The sequence below is a fragment of the Orbicella franksi genome, chromosome 12 (assembly GCF_964199315.1).
Source record: "Orbicella franksi chromosome 12, jaOrbFran1.1, whole genome shotgun sequence".
NCBI classification, from domain to species: Eukaryota; Metazoa; Cnidaria; class Anthozoa; order Scleractinia; family Merulinidae; genus Orbicella; species Orbicella franksi.
In genome coordinates, this window is record NC_138156.1 from 3,307,677 (window position 1) to 3,332,003 (window position 24,327).

General features: G+C 39.5%; 2 protein-coding genes and 2 pseudogenes across 3 annotated transcripts; 1 reads left to right on the plus strand and 3 right to left on the minus strand.

Annotated features, from left to right (window-relative positions):
• Positions 1-607: 607 nt before the first annotated feature.
• LOC145462668 (uncharacterized) lies at positions 608-5,559 on the minus strand (annotated as a pseudogene).
• A 136-nt stretch (positions 5,560-5,695) lies between these two features.
• Positions 5,696-18,905, minus strand: LOC145462667 (tubulin-specific chaperone E-like). Its single transcript, XM_081446243.1, has 17 exons — positions 18,788-18,905; positions 15,999-16,083; positions 14,968-15,159; positions 13,765-13,853; positions 13,219-13,318; positions 12,793-12,895; positions 12,460-12,533; positions 11,512-11,628; positions 11,254-11,318; positions 10,616-10,686; positions 9,922-9,997; positions 9,762-9,835; positions 9,080-9,236; positions 8,327-8,395; positions 8,176-8,235; positions 7,412-7,503; positions 5,696-6,258 (listed from the first exon to the last, which is right to left on the minus strand). Exons 1-17 carry the CDS (start codon positions 18,903-18,905, stop codon positions 6,169-6,171), a joined length of 1,632 nt encoding a protein of 543 aa, XP_081302369.1. The 3' UTR covers positions 5,696-6,168.
• A 90-nt stretch (positions 18,906-18,995) lies between these two features.
• On the plus strand, positions 18,996-21,849 carry LOC145462670 (selenoprotein H-like; annotated as a pseudogene). Its single transcript, XR_014041232.1, has 4 exons — positions 18,996-19,225; positions 19,912-20,057; positions 20,669-20,781; positions 21,005-21,849. The product of XR_014041232.1 is annotated as a selenoprotein H-like (transcript).
• A 611-nt stretch (positions 21,850-22,460) lies between these two features.
• LOC145462669 (uncharacterized) lies at positions 22,461-24,037 on the minus strand. The gene has a single exon (XM_081446244.1). The coding sequence runs from the start codon at positions 23,680-23,682 to the stop codon at positions 22,729-22,731; it is 954 nt and encodes a 317-aa protein (XP_081302370.1). The 5' UTR covers positions 23,683-24,037; the 3' UTR covers positions 22,461-22,728.
• Positions 24,038-24,327: the final 290 nt, after the last annotated feature.

The following is a 24,327-nucleotide window of genomic DNA, read 5'->3' on the forward strand; positions in this document are numbered from 1 at the left end:
ACGCCATTTAGTGCATTTTGGGACACTTTCTGAAATCCGATTTGTTGCCGTTTTTGAACACGATGATTGCATTGCGGTACAAAATACGTAAACGCTACATGCGACACGCCCTTGTAGACTGAGCAATGTCTCTAAGTAAACTCTAAGTCGTATTCTATCACAGTGTGCATCACATTACCAGAGATCCTCGCACGACCAGACCACGATAGTCTTGCATGCCCAACATGTCCATGATGACCACAATAATCGTAATATAACGATTTTCCACAATAACTATTCAAAGCTGGCCGATTTATAAGGGTGCAGTGTTTTACCAACTGAGTTATCAAGCCAACTGGAAGTTGGTCATGTTGTGAGTTCTTTAGTTCTGATGTTTCTGTCATTACGGCGACCACAAACAAACAAAGTAATATTCCTCACAGCGTTTAAGCTTTTACAGATATATCGTTTTGGCTTCTGACTGTTTACTGTTCGCTTCACAGTCCGTTCCAATTCAAGTTACAATCCCTCGACTTCTCAAGGTGTAACTAAAACATCTTAGGGTAAGAATCTGTAGCTAACTTAGTTTGCATAAAGAACACACTAACTACTAAATATAGTTATTGTTTTTCACCGTGTTTTCAGTCTTCCAGTCTTGTTTTTCATGGCGTTTTCATTTATGTATTCTTGTATTCATTTCTGTTGTGGATTGCTTCGTGGACATGATAATCACAGATAAATTCTGACAAATTACAATTTCTTTTACATCGTTTCCTTTTTCAAATTTACACCGTGCCTTCCTGTTTACTCAGCAACACCTTGTGACCCTTCTGATGGCTGGTTGCTTTTCTGGCTCCCGTCACAAATTCTTCTCATCACCTGTGGACAAACAGACCGCTAAGACACAAAGTGAATCAGTTGGGGCCCATTTCACTACAATCCACTCTGCCTCGGAACAGGATTTCACCACCGTTACTGTTAGTAGAGGCGCGGTGGCCTCATGGTTAGTGCACTCGTCCCTGGATGGAGCGGTTCGGGTTCGAGCCCTGGCCGGGGACTTTGTGTTGTGTTCTTGGGCAAGGCACTTTACTCTCACAGTGTCTCTCTCCACCCAGGTGTACAAATGGGTACCGGCGAATTTAATACTGGGGGTAACCCTACGATGGACTAGCATCCCATCCAGGGGGGAGTAGAAATATTCCTACAAAAACCGGGATAAGCTCCGGCCCTGTGGGCCAGACACTTGGCCTGTATACAGACTTGTTATCCCGCCTTCAGTGGCTAATATGGAGTGAACTAGAGAGAGATATGAACAGTGGTACATTTACCAACTGGGATGACGGGTCTCCTGTGGATTTCACTGACTGGGGAAGAAACCGCCCAACCCGTAAGGAGAGCGACGAGCATGCTTTACGACCAAACAAAACAGATCCGTCAGATTAAATCTGGAACGACATCAGTTGTACAGTTATAAAAAGAGCGTTTGCGAAAACGAAGCGTAACCTAGCCATGGACTCGATACCAACAACGCAGAAATCAAACTGTTTGCCACAGTGCATGGTTAGCAATTTTACAACGAAATATTGATTGTTGATCACTGTTTTACCTCAAATCTGAACTAGAGAAGCTTTCGGTTTCTTATTGGCATGTTGTGATTGCGCAGCCCGGCTCCATAACTGATCGTAGGGTGTGCCAGCGGTTTAAGATGCTTCCCAATATTCTCGGTCTTCTTGGATCATTTAAACAAAAACCCGCTTGCTGAATCCAGGTCCGTAAAGTTCGCTACGCCCTGTACCATTTTCCTTCACTGGGTATAAACACACATATCATATTTTTAACCCAAAAGTAAGAACGTTTATTCAGTAAGGATGACCCTTGAATACAGAGCATCAGATCTAGTCTAACAACTTGTAATCAATAATAATCTCTATAGACATGATACAACAAAATCTTAATATAGGTTATAATAACATGTGACATGCACTGCAGCAAATACAAGAACCTTGCATACAATACTTGTAATTGTCAGTGTTCTTGGAATTAACACAAAGAACCAATTATTGCATAGTCTCTATAACATTTGACTTTACAGTATTTTTGTCACTGTGACTCGTCTTAATTACAACACAGCAATCAATCACCATTACACTCTGCTAAGATGAAGTAAATGTTTAACACAAAAATCTATTGTTCTAACATATGAATTCAATGAAACTCCAAATGTCACAACTGTGTCTGCATCAGAACAAATTTGGCAGAGAAAAGTCTTGTTAAATTATAGAATCAGTTAGTGATATATAACCTGTGTGACACACGCATTTTAAATCTGGAGGACTGAAAGCTTTCTCACAATTACTATCAGGAAGCGTCGCAAACTGAGTGAAAGTCAAGAACAATCAAGTTACTTCAATTCTGAACCCTTGAAGATTGCACAACGCATCTTTTCATTGACAAAAACATTGCTTGAGGTCAGGTTTTCACTAGTGCATTAAAGCATAAGCCAGATGAGCAAAAGCACTATACGGGGATGCAGTAGTCTTTTGCAAACCAGGCTTAAGGTGGCTCCCTATAGTTTTACGATCGCACGCGCGCTGAGGACGAGAGATCAAGTCGAATCTGCACGCGAAGGAAAACATCAGTGTTTTTCGATATTTTATGATGTCAACATGAGCCCAAACAGCAAAACTGACAGTGAATTTTCTCGTGTTTCCTCCGGTGAAATTTCGTAAAATTTGGCAGCTTGGTAGTAAATGTTTTACCTTAGTCGGAGCTCGTTTTTCATGGAAATCTATAAGACCAGTTTTTTGGCAGCGGTGAGACAACTTGCCCTTACAAACCCCACTTTTTTCGTGTTTAAAATTCGTATCCCGTAGGAAGCGATATGCTGTGAAGATTTTGGACGACTTCACCCACGGAAATTCAAGAAAATCACAGATAAAGCCATAAAAAAGTTAAAAACACATTTGTTTGGGCATTTATAATTCAAGACTAAAACCCATAATTTTAATAGAGATGATAGTAAAATGCTATTTAATCATTGCTTATTACATGTAATAAGTTTGAGAGGACTGGGTGTCAAAACGAATGCAAAAACGAAATTCAAAACATAACACTTGCGCGCGCAACACCATAAATGATTACCCTATGGAGCCACCTTAACTGACGCAAAGAAGCCGAAGTCATGATCATTCATTATTATTCAACTTTCATACACTGTACAAATTCCGATTTTCTGATTGGCTGATTTGTACCACGTGATACTGGGTTACAACGAGACAACCACCTTGACATCATTATCGTGATGCAATAGCCGTGGTGTAAATTCAACACACCATTGTCATTACACCATGGCTTCGGCTGACTCAAATGTAGTGGTTTTAATGCAGTGTTTCTTTGCGCAGTGTCTTCAATTTGAATAGTAAAAATGTTAACGCACTCATTGCTCGTGAATTATCGAGATTTACCTATACTCGTTCACTAACAATGAACTCGAAACTTTCAATACCACACTGGGCAAAGCCTCGAGTGGTACTGAAATTTCTCGTTCATTGTTAGTGAACTCGTGCAGGTAAATTCCGATAATTCACTCGCTGAGTGCGTTAACCTGTAATTATTCACTCGCCAAGAAGCACTTAATGATCAGATATGGAAAATGCCTGTCAAGGAGACAGGTAGAAAATTAGGGTACCTCACTTTTCTCCCAGCCCCTCAAACAAAGATTCCTGTGGCTTAGTAAGCTTGCGAATGATGTGCATAGAGGAACTGAAACTGAGAGTCAGAGTAAACCCAGTGGCTGCCCTGCGCAGGGCAGTAAGCTTTAGGTTCGCCAGCAAGCCTTCAGAATTCATCATAAAATAATACACGGCTGCTATGTCACTTTCAATATAAGCACAGATCATACATACACTGATGTAGAAGACATACCTTGTGACAACTTTGTGTTTGTTTAGGATGATAATAAAAAGTAGATTACAGATGGTGCAGACCATGTTGTAGGTTGCAAAATAGGAGAGGAAAATTAAGTCAACGACAAACATGCCAATTAAGGGACTAAGGGAACAATATGGAACAACTACACCCAAACTGAACAAATACATGTTTGATGCAAACCAATCACTTCGAATTAGTTTTGGTTGGCACGGTCCACGTGGTTTTACACGCAGAGGAACTGTACAGGAAAAAAACAAAATATTCGAAGGGATGACCACCATAGAGGAAGAAAGTAGTCAAGTATAGTTACCTTAATGAATGTTGCCGAAATACCTCCATTATTGCCCAACGAGTCAATAAGGTTATTGACGTCAAATTTTAGAAGGACATCCCAGAAAGATTTTGTTACGGGTTTCTCGTTTTCATCAAATCGAAAAAAGGACAATCCTCCACTGGATATACCTACCGGGAGAGCTACTACAATGGGAATCACATAACCACTACCAACAGCTAGTTTGCCGAACATCTTTCTGAAAAGAACTACCACACGTGTACTAGTTTCGTGACTCGTTGTCGTCATTAGATTAGCGCGTGGATCGTTTACGACAACAATTAGAGGCTGTTCTTCGCTTCCAGTTTGGTCATGTTCCGTTTCTTGGTCATAATTTGTCACAGGTTTCTGCGTCTCTGAGCGAAGGCCTCCTTCGTTAACGCTTCGCTCGTCCCCAATGGCACTCTCTTCATGATCTTGTTGTAGAACGCCAGACATAAAGCAGAGTTTCTTTTTCCGTCTGAGCCGTTCAAATGTGATTATTGGGCCCAAAAGAAACCAATATTAAAGTCTCTCTAAATACCATTGCATGTTCGTTAGGTATTCTGTTTGAACACTGATGTCAACATTTCTTCGGTCAGCGTCTTGTAGGGGGCAAACTGCTTCCGTTAGGTTGTCATGTAAAACCGGAATCAGCAATGTGTCCTTGGTGTCAGTCTGCATTCCATTGTCATCAATGAGCCAGAGCAGTGCAGGGCGAAAATAAAAAATCAGCACAGAATATCCCGCGTTCTGTGCATTTATCGCCAGATCCCGTAATGTGCAGACGGGCGACAAGATTTCGTTCAGGCCGACGAGAGCGATTTTGTTTCCTTGAAAGTTTGACTTGCTTATATCAACCAACGGTTGACAGGCATTGGCGAGGTTTGAATTTATTGCCAGACCACTTAAACGGACTTCACCACGCTAAACGTCTTCATTCATAGATTTCAAGGAATATTTAATACCAATGTATTTAGTGAGCTATTCCGTTCATACCGAAAGTAAAATGATAATTTTCACGAGTGGACCGCTGCAAGGTTTCACTTTTTCAGGTAAATTTTACACACAGTCGGCAACGAGACGTCCACCAAAACTTAGATTTTGTCTACACGCTTTTGCGCTGAAGGTCGCGTGTAATTGAAAACCGCTGTAAGATGTGGGTGGAGCTGTCAAGCAATTTCTGTCACCTCAGTGACATTATACGATCCCCGCTTAGAACGAATTCGTTGTATGAAAAGCCGACAGTCGTTTCCTCGCCTCACACGTGAGGCTCGCGCTTACGGCGCTTCGCGCCTTCCGAAAACGTCCAAAAACGACTGTTTTGCAGTCTATCAATTTAGCGGGCCGTATTCTACCGTACAGCCCGCTAAAATTTAAAGCTGTTTTTGTTGCCAAAATGTTTCGTGATTTATCGCCAAGTGTTATTAATCTTTTTATCAAGTAAAAGTTTAAAACTTTCTTTTACTTCTGAATTGTCTGTTAAAACCTGCTAACGACTAAAGAATAACTTAACAACGATTTCAAATTGACTCGTTTTGCTTTCGAGATGCGTCAGAAATTTGAAGCCGTTCCGCGTGAATGAAAATCGTTCCCGAACCCGTCAGGCACACAGTAGAGATATAATAAATATCATAGTAACCGCGTTTTCTCAGTCCGTACTGTAAGATAGGGATCCTCGTTTTTCCTCTTCAGTTTATAGCCCGCGCGCTTCGCGCTTGGGCCATAAATCGATGGGGAAAAATTTCGGTCCGTAACTTCCAGTACGGCACTCGAACCCGGTTAGTAAGAGGTATGAATGGTCACGACAATAGCAGCCAGCAGGCTTTACTCAACTTTCCCGCCCTTTCGACGTGAGTAGACGAGGTCTGCGGTGATTGGTTAATTCCAAGAAACGTAGTACGCTGATTAGTCGGGGTTGTTTCAGTCGATTTTATTTGACATTTCAGTCACCACCTAAGATAAATAGTGTCTCCACTTTGCACAGAATAAAATGTAAGTTGTCGAAGATCATCGTCCAACTCAACTTCCCGACCGAGCTGTAAACAGAAAACGGACACATTTAGTCAATACAAAACTACATCGCTAAATAGAAGACTTCACTCTTGACCAGCAAAATTTAATTAACCAAATCAACTGAAGGAAACAGAGTTCAATAAACAAAATAAGTCTGCATGCGAGCCAAGTGACCCATCAGGCCGGAGCTTATCCCGGTTTCTATAGCATGAAGCGACTAGGAGTATTTCTACTCCTCCCTTGATGGGATGCTAGTACATTGCCGGGTTGCCCCCAGCATTAAGTTCGCCGGTGCCCATTTATACACCTGGGTGGAGAAAGGCACTGTGACAGTTAAGTGTCTTGCCCAAAAAAATAACGCAATATCCCCGGTCAGGGCTCGAACCGATCCGGAGTCGAGCGCACTAACCATGAGGCCACCGCGCCTCCCACTACTGGCGGGTGGGGGGGTGGGGAGGGGTTTGAAACACTGAAGAGCCATTTTGGGCGGACGTTTTTCTTTTTTTGACTCTTTCGTCCTTGGCCGATATGATGCAAACAAGATCAGATTGTTGGTTTCAAACCAAGCGACTGTCTGTTGTTAGTAGTCTTGACCAGCAGTGCTGTTCTTCTGTAACTTAGGCTCTTGTAAGCTGTGATTGCCTCCAGCGAACAATCTTGATGGTAAAGAAAGTCACAGAGGAAAACAAACCGGGAAACAAACCGGGAAACAAACCGGGAAACAAACCGAGCCAATCGCTTCCAAGGCATAAAGCACAATAAGCCAATACGTCTAGTTAAAAACGAATTTATATTTTATCTAGATCTGTTTAGAACCCCAATGGCTCTGAAAACGTGCTCAGACTAAATATGCAATGACAGCGTTCAATTCCAAATGGAAATACGAAAAATTAGCCGTCGTCGTTTGCATTCTTCAGACTACGCAGAACTTTGTCATTTCACGTTCTTGTTTTGCAGAGGACGCCGGGCAAAGAAATTTACAAAGATTTATAACGCACATGCACAGCTAGTTTTACTCATTAAACCTTTTGTTTGGAGACGTTTTCGTTGCCGTCGTCGTCATGGTTTGCTTAAGCTCCCTAATGATACTTAGAGCGCACTCTAACAAGTGTTCAGAAGCTTTCGCGGTTTCGTAATGACAAGGTTTACTATTAGTCCTCCCCTCAGTCCACTTACCTTGCTGTCAACAGAGGACAACCTTTGGTCAGAACTATCGACTTTGAAAAGCCGATTAAATAATCCTTTAAGTTTTCCTATCGTCATAGTTCCTGTATGATAAAATAATGCTCAAGTTTGACTCCTTCTAAACAATAAATGGAAAACCGTTATACTTCTGAGGGCGGCAGTTCAAAAATTGACAACTGGTTAATCCGTGATAACAATTTAACCAAGGGTTTAATTCTCTCGCGATTTCGCCAAGGTGGCAAGGGTGGCGAGGGTGCCCAGGGTGGCAAGAGTGGCTAGAGAGGTGAGAATGGCCAAACTGGTGAGGGTAGTAAAGGTGGCTTGGGTGGCGAATGGGTTGGGGGTTGAGAGGGGGGAAAGGTTGAGGAGGGTGGCAGGGGTGGCCTGGGCGATGACAGTGGCGAGGGTGATCAGGGTGGCCAGGGAAGCTGGAGTGGCAAGGGTGGCGAGAGATACAGGAGAAACAAGAGTGGCAAGGGAGGGGGGGGGGTGGTCAGGGTGGTGAGGGTGAGAATGGAGCCTGGGTGGCCAGGGCACCCAGGGCGGCATGAATAGCAAGGGTGGCAAGGGTTGCCAGGGTAATGAGGGTAGGGCAGTCGCAAGGGTGGCCAGGGTGGCAGGGCAGCGAGGGTGGCCAAGGTGATGAAAATGGCCAGGATTGCGAGTGTGGAGAGGGTTGCCAGGGTATACGTAGTCAGGGTGGCCAGGGTTTGCGAGAGTGGTATCTTAGCCAGCACACATGGTAAATGATTTACCTGGCAATTTTTTTGTGACAGACTTCTTATCAGGAGCATCAGGGCATGTAATTGTAACAGCTGAAATAGATCTTGTTAAGGAATGAAGCCTGTTTAACAAGTAACGAGCCAACAAGGGATACATGGCAAAGAAAAAGAAAGTCAAGGATACAAATCAAAGAGTCTTTTAAAGTTTTCGACGTGTTCTGGTTTCGCTCGGCTTCAGCAGGGACTCCATGCACTGAAACGTAACATGGAAAGGTTGAAAATAAAAACACGTTGGTTTTAGCATCTAGAAAGTCCAGAATTAAACTTCCAAAACATCGTAAAGCTTGTTTTCAAGCAATTAAATACAACTTCGGAATAACTTGACTTAAACGTTTTCAAATTGTTTAGGACTAATATTAACTCATGACTCTGGGGGCAAGAGGCAACTGGGTGTCCATTCTACTTTAGTCTCAGCGACGGTGTCATAAGATCTTGAAGCAAGCGTTGTGGGGCAGCAGTCCTCCAGGACTCCTCTCCAGCCCCTTTTGTCCTGTACTTCTCTCTGTAGCTGGTACTATTTCAAGCCTGTCCACCTCGTAGACTTCTCTACAGTATATCGCCAGCTGTTCCTTGGCCGCTGCCTTTTTCACTTTACTTGTGGGTCCCACGGTCCCATCTTAGCTTGGTGATTGTGTTGTTTGGCTTGCAAGGAGTAAGTTTTGTAATCCATCATAACCCAATATTCCCTCATTCCTGCTCTTAATTAATTTCCAGGATTTCCCAACATTAATTCCATGCATTAAGACTCTTATATTGACGACTGTAAACTGTTACCCAACTTGGAACCAATGCCTTATCACACCCAAATGCGTTTCAACAGAATCAAAACACTTTGAAAATTTATGCATATTCTGAATGAATAACATTGGTTTCAAACCTTTGACAAGTTCTTCATATCTGGGATGTAAGTCAACAAATTCAGGTTGTAGTTCACTGTTTTTCCCTTCTACTGGATTTCCACCAGCATTAACCCATGACTTGGCGTATTTCTTTAAATAGGCTCGCTCTGCAGCCTCCCTTTCTTTAAGATTGGCCTAAAACAACAAGGAAAAAAAAACACACTGTAAGTTGTTTTGGTGTCACTGAATTGCAAAAAAAGGTGTTTTGGTGTGATTGTCTCAAAAAAGAAGAAAAATCTGATGTGTAACTCAGAAGCAACAAAGCAAAAATAAAGAGAAAGATAGATACAAAACAAAGAAAAGAAACACAAACAAAAGAAAAGGCCGTCAACTGTAATCGCAAAGTACAAGGCACCAATCCACGACTGATGTTTCCAAATTCTTGATTTCAGACATAACAAAATTGCGGAATCCTTCCGAAAAACACGATCTGTGCCCAACGTGACAAGCTTGCATAAAACTAACGAGTTCATTCATGAATTTTTCAGTTGTGGAAATCCCTCAATGTCGCACTCTAGATTAAAATCCGAGTGGTGTACAAACACCTTTGCCGCCAAAGATGATCATCAATTTCGTGAATAATACTTTACAAATGCTAAACTTTGGTTGTTTTACGACTGTGCAATCTCACACCACAAACAAACCCTCTGAGCAACTCACCGGGCTTCCATTAAGTGAAGTGAGTGAGGGAAGGCGAGCAAGCAGTTCTTGACGACTTTCGAACGTAGTTTCCTCTGAAAGAACAAACCAATACTGTCAAACTGTATCCTGTACTTGATGCGAGAACAATAAAAACAGATCTGCTTCATATACATCTTACCCTGAAATAAAGGATTTCCTTTGAAGCGTAACGCATTCATAGAGGGAAGGTGATTTAGCTCGTTTACACTGTGAATCTGAAACGACATCATGATTGTAATTATAAAGCAGGTTTATCTTGCTTGCACCTACATGTAACTTCAGTTTCTGTCGCATGAAGCCACTAGGAGTATTGCTACCCCCCCCCCCCCCGCCCGCCTGGATGGGATGCTGGTCCATCACAAGCTAGTCCTAGTTTTCTAGTTTTGGGGACTACGCTAGGCTAACTTTGGGGAAATGGGATGGCGCAGTAGTGAGAGCGCTCGCCTCCCATCAATGTGGCCTGGGTTTGATTCAAGCCCAGTGCCATAAGTGGGTAGAGTTTGTTGTTGGTTCTTGCCTTGCTCTGAGAGTTTTTCTCCTGGTTCTCCGGTTTTCCTCCCTCCACAAAACCAACACTCCAAATTCCAATTTGACCAGGACAGAGCACCTGCATGAAAACCAGCTACAGCTGATGTGGCTTCCTCTCTAAATATTGTAATTTATTTTTTTTTTAGTCCCTGCATTCTCTCAGGTTACCCTAATCTACAAGAACCCATTTATCTCTATTATGGAGGGAAGGGCTCAGAGAGCAAAGTTTCTTTCCTTACTCTGTAGTTTTCCTTTCATGTTGTAGCAATGAGCCAGAGCGGAACAAAGTAATGATTTTTTCTTACCTCATTTATTTTATTGTTACTGAGTGAGAGAGATTCCAAAGCAGGGAAAAGAGGTACACTGCCTTGTCCATCTGAACAGAAATAAATGAGACATGTTTGTGCACTAATGCAACAAACAAACAAACAAACAAACAAACAAACAATACAAAAAATGTAACTGAATAAAGAGCAACAGAAATCACAATACAGAACACTGGACAGCATTCTAGGCACGTAATGCGTGCAGACATCATAACTAAACAACCATTTGCACTTGTTATATAGCCATAATGCTACACAAAATTGTTACAACTTAGCTTTTGGTCTGCACTGTATATGGTGTTTATTCTAAAGTTAAATTGCAAGACAAAGTTTTTACAGTTCTTTTTTAAGATATAGTTACTACTTTTGCTGTTATAGTTTTCTGCCTGACCAAGTTGTCACTCTTAAGTTTGCTTTAGTGTAAAGATTATTTTGCATGGCACAAAACAATGTGCTCACTTTCATGCCGGAACTGAAAACGTCAGGGACCTATCTTAAACCAGATTCCTTCAACAAGAACTATGGAAAATGTATGGAACACACAAAGGAGAATTTAGATATTGCTGTTTGCAAGGTTAAAATCAAACAGAAACAGCAGTTACACATGTAATACCAACCTTGAACTTTGTTTCCTAATTCAACACCAGTTATACCATTGTCATTTAAAATAAGACAGTTGAGCCTAAAAAAAGAAATTTTGTCGCAGAGCTAAATAAATGAAGAAACCTTATTTAAACACATTTGAGCCTAAAAAAGAAATTTGGCGCAGAGCTAAATAAATGAAGAAACCTTATTTAAACACATTTTTACAGCCCAAGTCTGTGTCAATGATTAATATGGACATTATAGCATGCTTTAAAGGGTTTCTAACTTACCTTGGTAAATGTCCCAGTCTTAAAATTGTTTTCCACTCTGACAGCTGGTTTCCTTCCAAATTTAAAAGTTCTATATTCTGGAGTCCTTGCAGTTCACAAAGCTGACCATCTTTCCCTCTACAAAGAAAATGGCATTTCTTTAATTAAGCCCTGATGTCAACATACACACTCTCCTTAGTAGTCTCCATACAATTCACATAGTGCTAGTTTGGAGAACCTGATCCATTATCAATACTATGATGGTGGCCTCATGGTTAGTGTGCTTGTCTCCAGATTGAGCAGTTCAGGTTCGAGCCCTGGCCAGGAACATTGCATTGTGTTCTGGGGCAGGACACTTTACTGTACTCTCACAGTGCCTCTCTCTACCCAGATGTATAAATGGTTACCAGCAAACTTGATATTGGGGGTAACCCTGCAATGGACTAGCATCCCATCCAGGGGGGAGTAGAAATACTCCTAGTCGCTTCATGCTACAGAAACCGAGTTAAACTCTGACCTGATGGGCCACTTGGCTCCTATGCAGACTTACCAGTATGTTTGACATGTTTTGAAGTTATTAATACTTATAACAGAAGTAAGTCCTTTATCATGATCAGTCTTTGTCCTCTAAAAATGCTGGTGACAAAAGGGTGCAGAATCCACTTCCTCCAATCTTCTTGCAACTTTGATGCTTTTACTTTGCCCCTTTGCAGGGCTGTCATTAAGTTTTGAGTCACCTGAAGTCTCATTCTCCAAACCCGTAGCAAACTTGTTACTTTGTGGTTGAATTCTATCAACAACAGGCAATTTCACCCATAGCATCTTGAAGGGAAAATCAAGCATACTCAGCTGTAACAGGTGTTATGGGTTACAGCCCTCAATGACAGCCCTGCCTTTGCAACATTTTAAGAACCATCACCAATGCAAGATATGAAAGAGTAATAATTGTTATGTATTTTGTCACTTTACCTGAGGTTATTTAAACAGTTGTGACAAACATGAAGTTCTTTGAGTGATGGCATCACACTTACAATAACCTCTACCTAGAGTGGATAAAAAAGTCAGTAACAGCAAAATGATTGGTGTTCTGGTTATTGCATAAATGTGAGAGCAAGTAAGGATTTATACTATAAGTGATATTTGAGAATAAATTTATCTAAAAATTGAATAAACCTTAAGGAATGTCTAATTTACAAGAATTTTCAAAGATTGCAAGTAATATAACTGCTTGAGCTTTCATATGATTACTCATCATCTATATTGTATTTCTCACCTAACGTGGAAAATTGCAGAAATATTTACCTCTTGCCAATGAAGTTGCATTCTGTTTAAAAACAGAACTGATATTGTAGTGAATGATGGCAGAAGCTGTTCTGGTACAGGTGGTAATCTGAGAACATTTTCACTGGAGGATACAATGGAGAGGATGCTAATCAGTTAAAACAATTCAGCCTACCACATAATATCAAAATACAGATGAAGAAAGAATCCTATGATCTGGACTTTCAGTTCCCTAGAATCAGTAACTATAAAATGCTCCACTATGGTTGCATTATAGTGTACGTTTAAATCATTTCAAACCCTTCTATTAAGGTCTGTTGTGATGTAGACCATTGTTTGCAGTGAACGAGGTTATATGTACGGCACACTGTAGTTGTTGTTAATATTAGAAAACATCACAAATACTTCAAGTAGCAGGAGTAAAATATGGCGTTCACTTTTCCTTACCTTACATTGAGTATTTGGAGGTGCCGCAAATTTCTCGTGATAGAAGCCAAATCGCTCCAAGAAGACAGAAGGGTTTTAGATAGGTCTAATTCTGATATATCTGAACTTATGTTAAGAAGAAATCAAGACAAACAACTATTACATGTACACGATGACAATAAGACCTACATTGGGTGCCAAATCCTTGGAAATTCAATGTCAAATTAACTTATCAATACAAAATGAAGATTATATGGCTGCTTAATAACATGTTCAATATCAGGGTTTTAGCCAGATGAGCACCCAGGCAACCTTGCATGGATGCTCACATTTTAGAGAAACTTAATGTGAGTTATTTCTAAATTGAGAAAAAAATTTGAAAGTATAAAAATAAATTTACCCTCAAAAGGGCAGAGACTTAAATAGCGTTTTAAATTTTGCCCAGAGATCCCACCATGAGAGTGGCACCTTAAGCCCTATAAAAAGTTTTGTATGCCCAATTTTTAAAGCCCCAGCCAAAAGCCTGACATGTGTCACATATGATAATATAACTGACTGTCAGGATACTTGGTGCAAGTGTGTAAAAATCATTCTCTTCGTCTGGTCCATTGACTACAATGCCTCGTAAACTAACCACTTTGAGTTCCTTGTAGTTACTGAAAAGTAATGCACGAATAAACTGTCATTAATAAGGATTATTCACTATCTACTGTTTATGGTAATTTTTCTGTTACTACACAGCAAGATAGTCTTGAGGTAAATTCGAGTGTTCTGATTGGTTTCTTGGGATTTTGCCATAAGGACCGTTTCCTTGAAACAGTCATTGCTTTAGAAAGCTCGCAACTTGCCCAGGTGCCATATAATAAACTACTTACTAGCCTAGCTTGCTTAAGCCATACTAGGGAAATTATTGGCCCCCTGATTGTTAAAGCAGGAAGCTTGCTGTGCTTGGTCCATACTGCCACAACATTGGGCCAATATTGCCCCTGTGCCCAGTCAGTAAGAGATTATTACAGCATAGTAAAAATATAACAACCACACAGAAATACATATATATATATATATATATATATATATATATATATATATATATATATATATATATATATATATATATGCATGACATGTTAGATTTGAAATTGAGGTTTTGTTAACAAGACCCATAACTAATTATCACAGGGAAAACTAAATTCCTGAGTAAATCCAGTTTGTCTTATGATTAGTCACAAGCAAGGTCTGATCATACATGTAGCTATCAGTCACTCACAAGGTCATCTTTGTAGCTCACATTCTCACTAAATCAACTTTCAGCTCTGATCTTGGAATTAATTTCTGTTCTCACACACTGAATGCCATTTGTCTGCCACACGACAATGCAACAGCACTTTATTGACATTTCTATCAACATCACAATGATAACAGAATCTGAGTCAACAACAGGAAAAAACTACCCAAACGTAGATACACCTCTATTAACTTTAGGCAAGAACTCCCTAAGGGATGGTAGGGTGGGAAAACTGTTACACTTTCCGGCAAGAAAAGAAAAACTAAACCACGCGACCAAGCGTGAAACTGACATCCTGACTCATACCCAGCTCCCTCATTCAGTGTGAGAGAACTTCGTTTCCTGCCTCTTTCGCAAGCTCAGCCGGCAGGAAAAACATGTCATCAAAAACTGGTGTCTGATGAGCTGACAAAGCTGTTATAAAACCAAGCTAATAAAACTGCTTGAGAACTTAATGGATTGGATTGTCTACTGTTTAAAAATACCTTTGCTTTTCCTGGATAGAATCTGCTCCAACCATTTCTACAGGTTTTTTCTTGTTTCCACCACTCATAACATACATGTCTTCTTTGTTGATCCCATCACCACCCAGCCCGTACTGTTCCTTCAGAGCTTCAATAACACTGATTCCAAAGTCTACTTTCTTTGGCCTTACAAAGGAACCACTCTTTGAATGCCTGTAAGGTAAAGGAAATGTCAGTGGTCAAGCTTAGTGGCCCATGAGTCTTCATGTGTAAAGAGACTTAGAGTATTTTTCTACCCCTTCATACATGCAATGGTAGTCAATCATCGGGTTATCCCCAGCATTATAGTTTCTTTTAATTTTCTTCCTTAGGAACCTGACAAAATAACCCCACCAAGGGCTTGAACCCAAAAGCACACATTAAACTGCTTGCAACCAGGTATAAAATAATTATTACTAAAATATTAAATTGAATTTGTTCACTTAATGTATAATTATGTTACTGAGTTATACAAAGAGGTTTGAAAGTGAAGAATGATCATGTATGAATTATTTCATATATACTTTACATCATTTCATTCCCTACGGGAAGATATGAACTCAATTAATTGACCTCACTCCCAATGTGTGGCTTCATAGCTCAGTTGGTAGAGCATCGCACCGGTATTGCGGAGGTCGCGGGTCCAAATCCTGTTGAAGCCCTGATTTTTTTCAGGCTTCTTCTTTCCAATTGCTTAAATTAGAAAATTTACTGTGATGATCATTCTTCACTTTCATCTACCACCGCAGTTTAAATATGAATTATTTCATATATATTTTACATCACAAAGAGATTTTACAACAAGTCCACTCCTGCTTCTACCATCACTGATGTATAGACTTATTGGAGCATTTAATAAGTTACAGAAACAACGAAATGACATGACTTTTTCCTTTAGAAAACACTCCATACTAATATACATTTCTAGGTTTTGTTTTCTGCTGCACTGCTTAGTTCAGGCTTCTGGCAAACTCTGAGTTGTATATTATAAAGGGTATTGAAGTTTTGTTTACCTACACTCAAAGTACTTAACCCCTTCGTGGGTTCCGTCGTGTTTGCCTCTATCTGGATCATCCCATTCAATACCATACCACTCACCTGCAAAGTACACATGGTTGTTAGTTTTAACCCATTGACGCCTCTGCCGCCCGTAACCGCCCGTGCAAAAAACTGCTCCATTTCCCTGTGCCGCCAATAACCGCCCGAAAAAAGCACATGGGGACAATTGCCTTTCCTACCCTCCCTGAGGATGTTTTGGTTCTCCTATTGTTCTATTGTTCTTGAGGACAAATAAACCAATCAGAATGGACTTTCTGAGCATATTTTCAGACTTTAGGGGTCCTAGAAAGACGGTTTTTCTTCTTAAAATCGCGCGCTCGAAAAGTGCAGGTAATCATGGCGCGTTGTGGGCCAAATCTAAAAAACTTCCAAGGTCTTGTTTTCATTTCTAACATGGATAAATTACTGCTTTGGGCTTTAAAATAGAAAGGAAAAATACAAATCAATGTTCAGGTGGCCCCAGAATGGAGGATCAAGGAGTACAGGGTCTTCAAAACTTTCTGGTGAAGAAGTTTTTCTTCCTACAACCGGCCAGAAAACATAAAGATTGGAGCACTTTCAAGTAAGTTTTACCAACAAATCGCAGGTTTGAAGTGGCTTTTCGGACTTCAGAAACAAAAATGGTAATGTACATTATTACTTCGAAGTTGAATTCAACTTTTGGAACAATTGGTAAAGCCATGGGCATTAAAATGACTGCAAAAGTGGTCGGCAAAAACTCAAGCTATTGCATTAGCATGAAGAATAGTTTGAACATGCGGTCATGCAGCGAAACACTTCTGCGAAATTTTGAATGATTTTTGCTTTTAAATAGGTTTCTTCGTCTCAGCTTGAATGAAAATTTATTGTTATTGAACTTCCTTTCGCATTTCTTTCATTTGGTTCCCTGTATTTGGGAATTTTAGGTTTTAAAAGTGAACAGTAACTTGCACGCTGGATTTCTGCATATTTAATTTACGGCGACCTCCAGGCGCTTTGTTTATTTAGTTTATTCACTTTGTTCAAATACTTTTTGGAGTCTTATTCAGCTACTACAGAACTCCTTAGAAAAGAACTAAATGGCCACTAATTTAACACAGTTGAAATACGACTGATCTCAAAATAATTCGGTTGTTTTTGTCCTCTTTTTGATTTACGACTTTCATCTTTCTTTCGCAGTGCTGTAATATTTTGTCGCGCAGCGAAAAAATTACTTGATTTCTTGTTTTCAGATTGATTTTTACATGAGTTCTTCACTTTTATTTTTCATTGTTTTCTCAAATGGTAGCCGTTATAGTACAAGAAATTCAATTCTGTTGTATTTGGTTTTGTTTTTGTCCTCCAAAGTCAATAATTAACTCATTTTCGCAAAGTCAATTTTCTCGGCTTCTGTGGGACATTTTGTGGCGCGGTAAAGAAATAATATTATTTCTTGTTTTCTCATCAGTATTACACATTAGGTTGAGTTCTAATATTTAGGTTGAGTGCTAATATTTTTTAATATTTTGACCCTTCATTTATTCAACTTTAAATAAACGATGTCTTTAAACCTGATCTTGTGTCTGTGGTTACTGCGCATATGGTTTATTTTTTTGGTTTCACTCGCTCAGAAATATTCCAAAAAACACTAGGGAATTAGGGGTGGGTCGTGGGCAATTTCATTCAGGCATCAATGGGTTAATTAGTCATCCCCATCACACAATTCAATCAGTCACACAAAACTAAATCAGCAGCAATTAAAAAAGCCATTACAAGAAGTTCAGTTGTTGGCTCTACTTCCTGCTTCCTCCCTAAAGGACAATCTATCTCATTCCTTTATGTTATGCAAGTGTAGATTCTGTTCAAAGATAATCTATAGCAAGAAAAAAGGGAAGAAAATGGAAGGCCAAGCACACTGTGACTAACATTTTCAAGGCTGAAGTGCTTTCACCAATACAGTAAGACCCTGTTTACGGTAGCAAAATAATGACATAATGGCAAGGTAAGGCAAATGCAAAAAGATCGCCTCATATGGTATTGTTGCTTTTATGTCACTGGAGAGGGTGGTAAAGGGTATTTTCATGACCTGTGATCCGCCCTTTTTATTTCCTGTGAAATGTGAAATAGCCAATTTTTTTTCTCATGAATTGTGATTTCCATAGTTGCTGTTACCAGTGATTTTCCAAAACGTTCTCTTTTATTTTACGTGAAACGTGAAATGCCAATGTTGTATTTTTCCTGAACTGTGAAAGGGCTGCTTTATTTTCCATGAAACGTGATCTATACCCCCCCCCCCCCCCCTTTACGACCCTCACAGGAGGGAGCAATACAACATAACAACATAACTGGGAACATAATCAGATAAACATAATGATGCAGGGGAAATACTATCTTTTCTTCATGCTGGTATGTCCTTATGTTGCAAATGTGGCGGACTAGGCTTAACCTATTTATCTTTATAAATAAAAAATCCACAGGTACAAGAACGGATAATTTATGACAATGTAGGATGAGATCTGACAAGTAAATATCCAGTTAGAATTAAATTCCCCCTCACAAAATTCAATGCAAGATACTCTGAGTTGTAAGGAATATTTTTACCCCGAGCTTTGGAGTTAAAGGGGTAAGTTCCACTGACGATTGAGAATTTATAGATCAGTTCAGGTGAAATTAAAGACGCACTGTAGTGCAATTTTATACAATTATTTAAAGCATTCTTTTCTCTCCGTGTGGGCCCTGATATTAAGATAAGGCTTCAAGAATGTTATTTTTCCTGCCGACTTACCTGAGGTAGGAGGAACAACCCCTATATACTTTAATTCACCGCGAAAACCTTCGCACAACACTCTCCTTCCAATCTCATTCGCCATATTGTTGACAGCGAAAATTGTGGACAGCAGCATCAGGAAATTAATATAATTCAAGTATTGATTGGTTAAAACCACGGAGTGTCAAAATTAGCCAATAGGAATGATTGTTATGTTTCCCCATCCGTAGTTTGGCGCCGATCTTCCATCGAGCGTCTGAGGCCAAAACACTAGCGGAGCTGAGGTAGTTTGTTCGCTAAAATGCCTCGTGGCCGCAAACGAAAGAAGGAAGATCACAGTGATTTTGGAAGAGATGAAGCTGTGCAAGAAGAAAAAGATGAATCTCCTGATGAAACGAGTTCAGTCATAAAGAAAATGAAGGGCCTTAAGAGCTTGACGTTCAAGATCGAGCATTGGTAAGCTATTTTTCTGTTATCAAAATTTACTATGAAAACTTAAGTCAGTCATTTTAAGACACCTATCTGGCTTGACAAGTTTTGATGCGTTTGACTCTTTGGTTTTGTAATCAGACCTATAAACCGGTGGAAAGACGAGGGGGGGGGGGGGATAACGAGTGCTATGCAAGACCCAGGGGGACTCCCCTATTAAACTGACGGTAGTGCTAGTCGTACCCTCTACGTATTGAGTTAAAAAATGACAGGTCCTAGTGTAAATTAACTGAGTTTTAGTTGAGATTATTCATTTTTATGTGTAATGTAGTCACGTTTATCCAGAAATCTTGTTCACAAATAAGAAAATATGAAATTTTGTTGGTTTGGATTTATTAGTACCTCTCAGGGGTGAACATGGATATGAGCCACGCCCACAACAGGATTCTAGAGGGTAGCAAAGTGGGGGTTTTGATCCTGTTTCACACAAGAATTTTGCAAAAATCATACATCTCGTTTTCTTTTAACAGGATTTAGCAATGTTTTTTGTCACAAATTCACAGATCACATCAGTCTTTTATTTGCCTTGCCAGGCCTGGCACAAGGGAGAAACAAGGACTACATGTTACAGCCTGCAGATTACAAGGCCTTGTGCACAATTATGCATAAATCCATTCAACTCATCTCCTTTTTTGTTTCATGTACCACTGCAGTAAATCCTGACAGGTGTATAAACGGAATGCAAATCAGCTGTCCTCGGAGCTGCTGCAGGCATTCCCAAGTGCCAAGGTTCTTATCAATGACACAAAGCCACGGTCCAAGAGCTTTGAATTGACAGCTATCAAGGAGGGTGGAGAAGGTTGGTAGAAAATGTGACATACTCAAACTGTGCTTGAATTTAAACTCCAGTGCACTGTAAGTGTTAGACCACAGTGCCTGACTTATGGAAAAAAATTCCTAGCTGTTAAGAATGTAATGCGTAAGATTTTTCACCCTTGGCTCATAACAATATTGAGACACTAATAAGGTTCCTTTGGTCAGTCAGTGAGACCAATTTTCTGGGAGAAAATGTACCAATAACCTGGTGTACACTTAGTTCCGGGAAAAAGGCCATAGTAGAACCCTTTCATGTGACTTTATCATTCTTAAAAATAGGACAGTCACAGGACAGAAAGGATAATTTATGTTTGAGATTTTACATGTAGGGTGGTTTAAAAGTTTGAAATTGAAAGGAATTGACTGTATTAAATAAAAGTTTCAGTCTACTGATTACCAACTTTGCCTGACGATTGTCAGTTACTCCCTCTGACAATAAATATTTGTATGTTATAAGACTTAGTGCTGTATCCGCAGATATCTTGGAGGCAAAGTAATAGTTTGCGTTGCAAATTGGTATATAAAGCATTGATATATTTGGTGAATTTTGATGTGCTTTGACCTTTGCAAACATATCTCTTGGTTTGTTCATAGAGTTGCTGCTTTGGACTGGAATAAAAAAGGGTCCACCAAGGAAGCTAAAGTTTCCAGTCAACACTGACCTCATTGAAGAAGTGAAGAAAAAGCGTTAGTACCCAGATAAACTGGTAATATTAAATGATTTTATAAGTTGAAACACGATTCTTTAGTAAATGATAAAAGAAGACTTGATAAATGATAAAAGAAGACTTGAATACAAATAATTGCTGATTGAGAAAATTAGCTTGGGCACCTCAGTCTCCTGAACACTGCAAAATTCAGACTTCAAATCCAGATACAAGATGGGGACCTGATGTGAAAATACTTTGACCAGTTTCAAATCTCTTGCAGGTTTGTTACTGAAGAAACTAATTTCTGCTTGCTGCATATTGAAGCCACGTAAATGACAGTTCATGAAGAAATATGGAACTTTCTGCTCTTTTTGTGGACTTGATGTTAAGTTGGCACAGTTGCACAGTTATGAAAATTGGTATTCAGTGATGTATCTTCTTGAGAGCCCAAGTTGACTTTGTTTTAATTTTTTCTGTTTGTAAGTGAAATCACATCATTATGACATCGGGGAACATGTAAATGGTTCCTTTTATTTAACATGCAAATTCTAAATTTTGAAACCCAGTTAGCAAGATTGCGTTTAACCCTGCTGTCAATCTTAAGTATGACATTGAAAATCAATTGACTCTGGGAAAAAAGAAACAAAAATGGTGAATCAAATTTCACCAATCACAACCGATGGATGTGATGTTTTGAACCTGCTGGGGGAAATTTCTTGTTGCCAAATGCCCGCTAAGGTAATTTATGGAAGTGCAACACATAACTTAGTCGAGTTGCAAACACTTCAGAGTTTGTGGCATTGAAAGGCACAGCGTAACTCAACCTGGAAATATCTTTTATAAATTCTTAATATTGTGTAGCCAGCAGGCAGCTGTATTCAATTGAGTTTGTTTAGGAAAAATGATAGATTTATCAACCACTAAGTATATAATCAGCTTTACAGAAGACTGAAGTGGCAAGGTGCTACAAGACCGTGTTGTGATACGTCTTGAAAGAACTGTATTGTTTGGGAGATAAATTCTGAAAAGTCTTGCCAATGAATGGCTGAGTCTGCTTATCAATTGTAATGAATTGTTTTGTTCATTGGAAGCAATAAAGTAATCATTCTGTTGATTGGGAATGAACCTGATGATTTTGTTTGTCTTCAAAGCAATTAAATTTATGGGAGAAATTTTCTGATAATAAGCAATCCAAAATATGTTATTATTTCCTAAATACATATTAAAACAAACCTGAAAGATATGACTGACGAAGGTGAAATAACATAATTTAAATGCCCAACTAGTTTAGTCTTTAATCACTTGTTCAAAAAGTTTGAATTAAAACATAAATAAAAAAGGTAGAATTTTGATCAAGAAAGTGAAACAGAAGCCACTGAGATAATATTATGTTGCTAGAAATAAATTATTAAATATGCGACTTTAAGAAATTTGCAAAATTTGTTGTCATGAACCACAAAACTGTAAAGGATCTTTCAGCTGTTAAATCCTTTTAGCAAATTTACACCCCCGGGGATTTGTCAGATTTCCAACAATTTACAGCCTGCAACTTTGACAGTATCCTATCTTACGTTTAACTCTTCACCCGAGGAAAAATTAAATATTAAATGGAACATAATGCTATGTAACGTTTTATTTGTAATTTTATATGAAAGGGGTTGCCAAACCCATGTTCCCTTTTGTTTCATCAATATTTAGACCAGTAAATTCAGGTTCAATGAAAACTACTGTACGCGCACTGTTCAAGAGTTTTATTAGTTTCAGACTAAATAATCCTTGATTCCTAATAATTATTCACAACAAATAACGGCAACGTGAATTTAAATAACTTAAAGCTCAAGATAACCTTTCGACAACATTTTCCAGTCTTTGTAAAGAGTGTGAAAACATTATAAGCTATGAAAGATGGATGTGATACGGTTATGATTTCTATCTGAATGCTTAAGTAAACAAACCTAAATGGCAATAAGTACGAATTTGTATTTCATGAAACGAGGATTACCCTTAATCATCGTTGCTTTTTAATTTTCCCTCAACCAAGCCAAGTTCCTTAATCGCTTTGTACTGATCCGGTACTTCCATTAGAGCGTGAAGTGCAAAAGAAGTGTCTGGATATTTAGCATTGTGTACAACATCCTCGTATTCAACAAACTGAAAGTTATCAAAGCGTCTTTGGGGGAGTAACTCATCATATTCATGCATTCGGTCCCATGGACCATCTCCTACCCCAACAACTATGATGGAGAGAGGAAAATTCGAAGCTTCCACAATCGCTTGTCTCGTGCTTCGTTCATGTTCGTCGACAACTTGGCCATCTGCTACTATTACCAGAATGGTATAAGCCTTCTCCTGTTCAACTATCTCTATAGCTTTGTGTATAAGCGGGGCAAATGTAGTTGGACCACTCAGTGTTACGCGGCGCACGACTTCGCTGTATTGTGTCAGGACATCATTCAAACCTTTACACGGGGAACCGTCCTGGTTAAAACTAAACACACTTTGATCTTTCGTCGATGAGTCGCCAAATCCGAAAGCGGGTATTCGATTATCCTCGTCGAATGGCTCCAATGTTTTGCTAACAATCTGCACCACACGCTGGTAAGGATTCAATTTCCTCGTGCTGTTGAAGATGTGATGAAGTGACTTTCCGCCGAAACTTTTCCTCCCTTGCCATTCATTGCTCGCCGTGAAATCTATACCAATAATCAAATTACTCTTTTCTAATCCGGCATTTCTAATTGCAAACGAGACTTCTTCCACAGTGGCAAATTTATCCTTGATGGAGTGAAATTCGTACAGACCGAGGCTCTTGCACAAACTAGAAGCTCTGAGACGCTTCGACACCATTTTGTACGTCTTGAGCGATTCTTTCGGTCGAAAATAGATCGCGTAGATGAAAAATCCAGCAATTGCAGATGTGAAGAACAAGATTACATCCAGCGGAAAGGCGAACTCCATTTTTTTTCTCGACAGTTGCAGTGTGGAGATAATATTAATAAATTGACTTCAACATTTACATTTCTCACATCTGGCACGGCCACGATAATGACGGGAAGGCGTGACGTTCGTCACGTTATCTCAGTCAGCGTAACGGTCCGTAACGCCACCACTTCTTGAAACTTGACCAACTGAAAATGTACTGACTCGTCTTCTATTTAAGTAAGAGCAAGATATGAATAATATAAGTCAAAATGACCAAGAAAATACGTGCAAAGGACGTAAATCCGTGTACGTCTTTTAAATGCGGATATGCTCCCTCGTAAAAAGGTCACGTTTGTTTCGTCAGAGCTGAATTGATTCCTAGAATGTTAATCAAATCTGATCAAATGTTCCTCTCTCTGTGAACCAGTTCCGTGGCGATAGGAAGCGTGATTTTTGTCAAGATTTGAGATTCCTTATCACCACCTTTTTGATTTCTTATTTACATTCAGAATTAAGAAGTGACAAACGAAGGAAATTACTACGTATGAAAAGTGGACTGTTGCGGTTGACTTTTGTTTTTTCAGCACAAGCACTATACAGATTTTTGTTTTCTCGGCACTCGAGGAACTGATTATCTGCGCATACAAATTAAGACAAAAACTGAGGTCGTAAGAAAAAGTC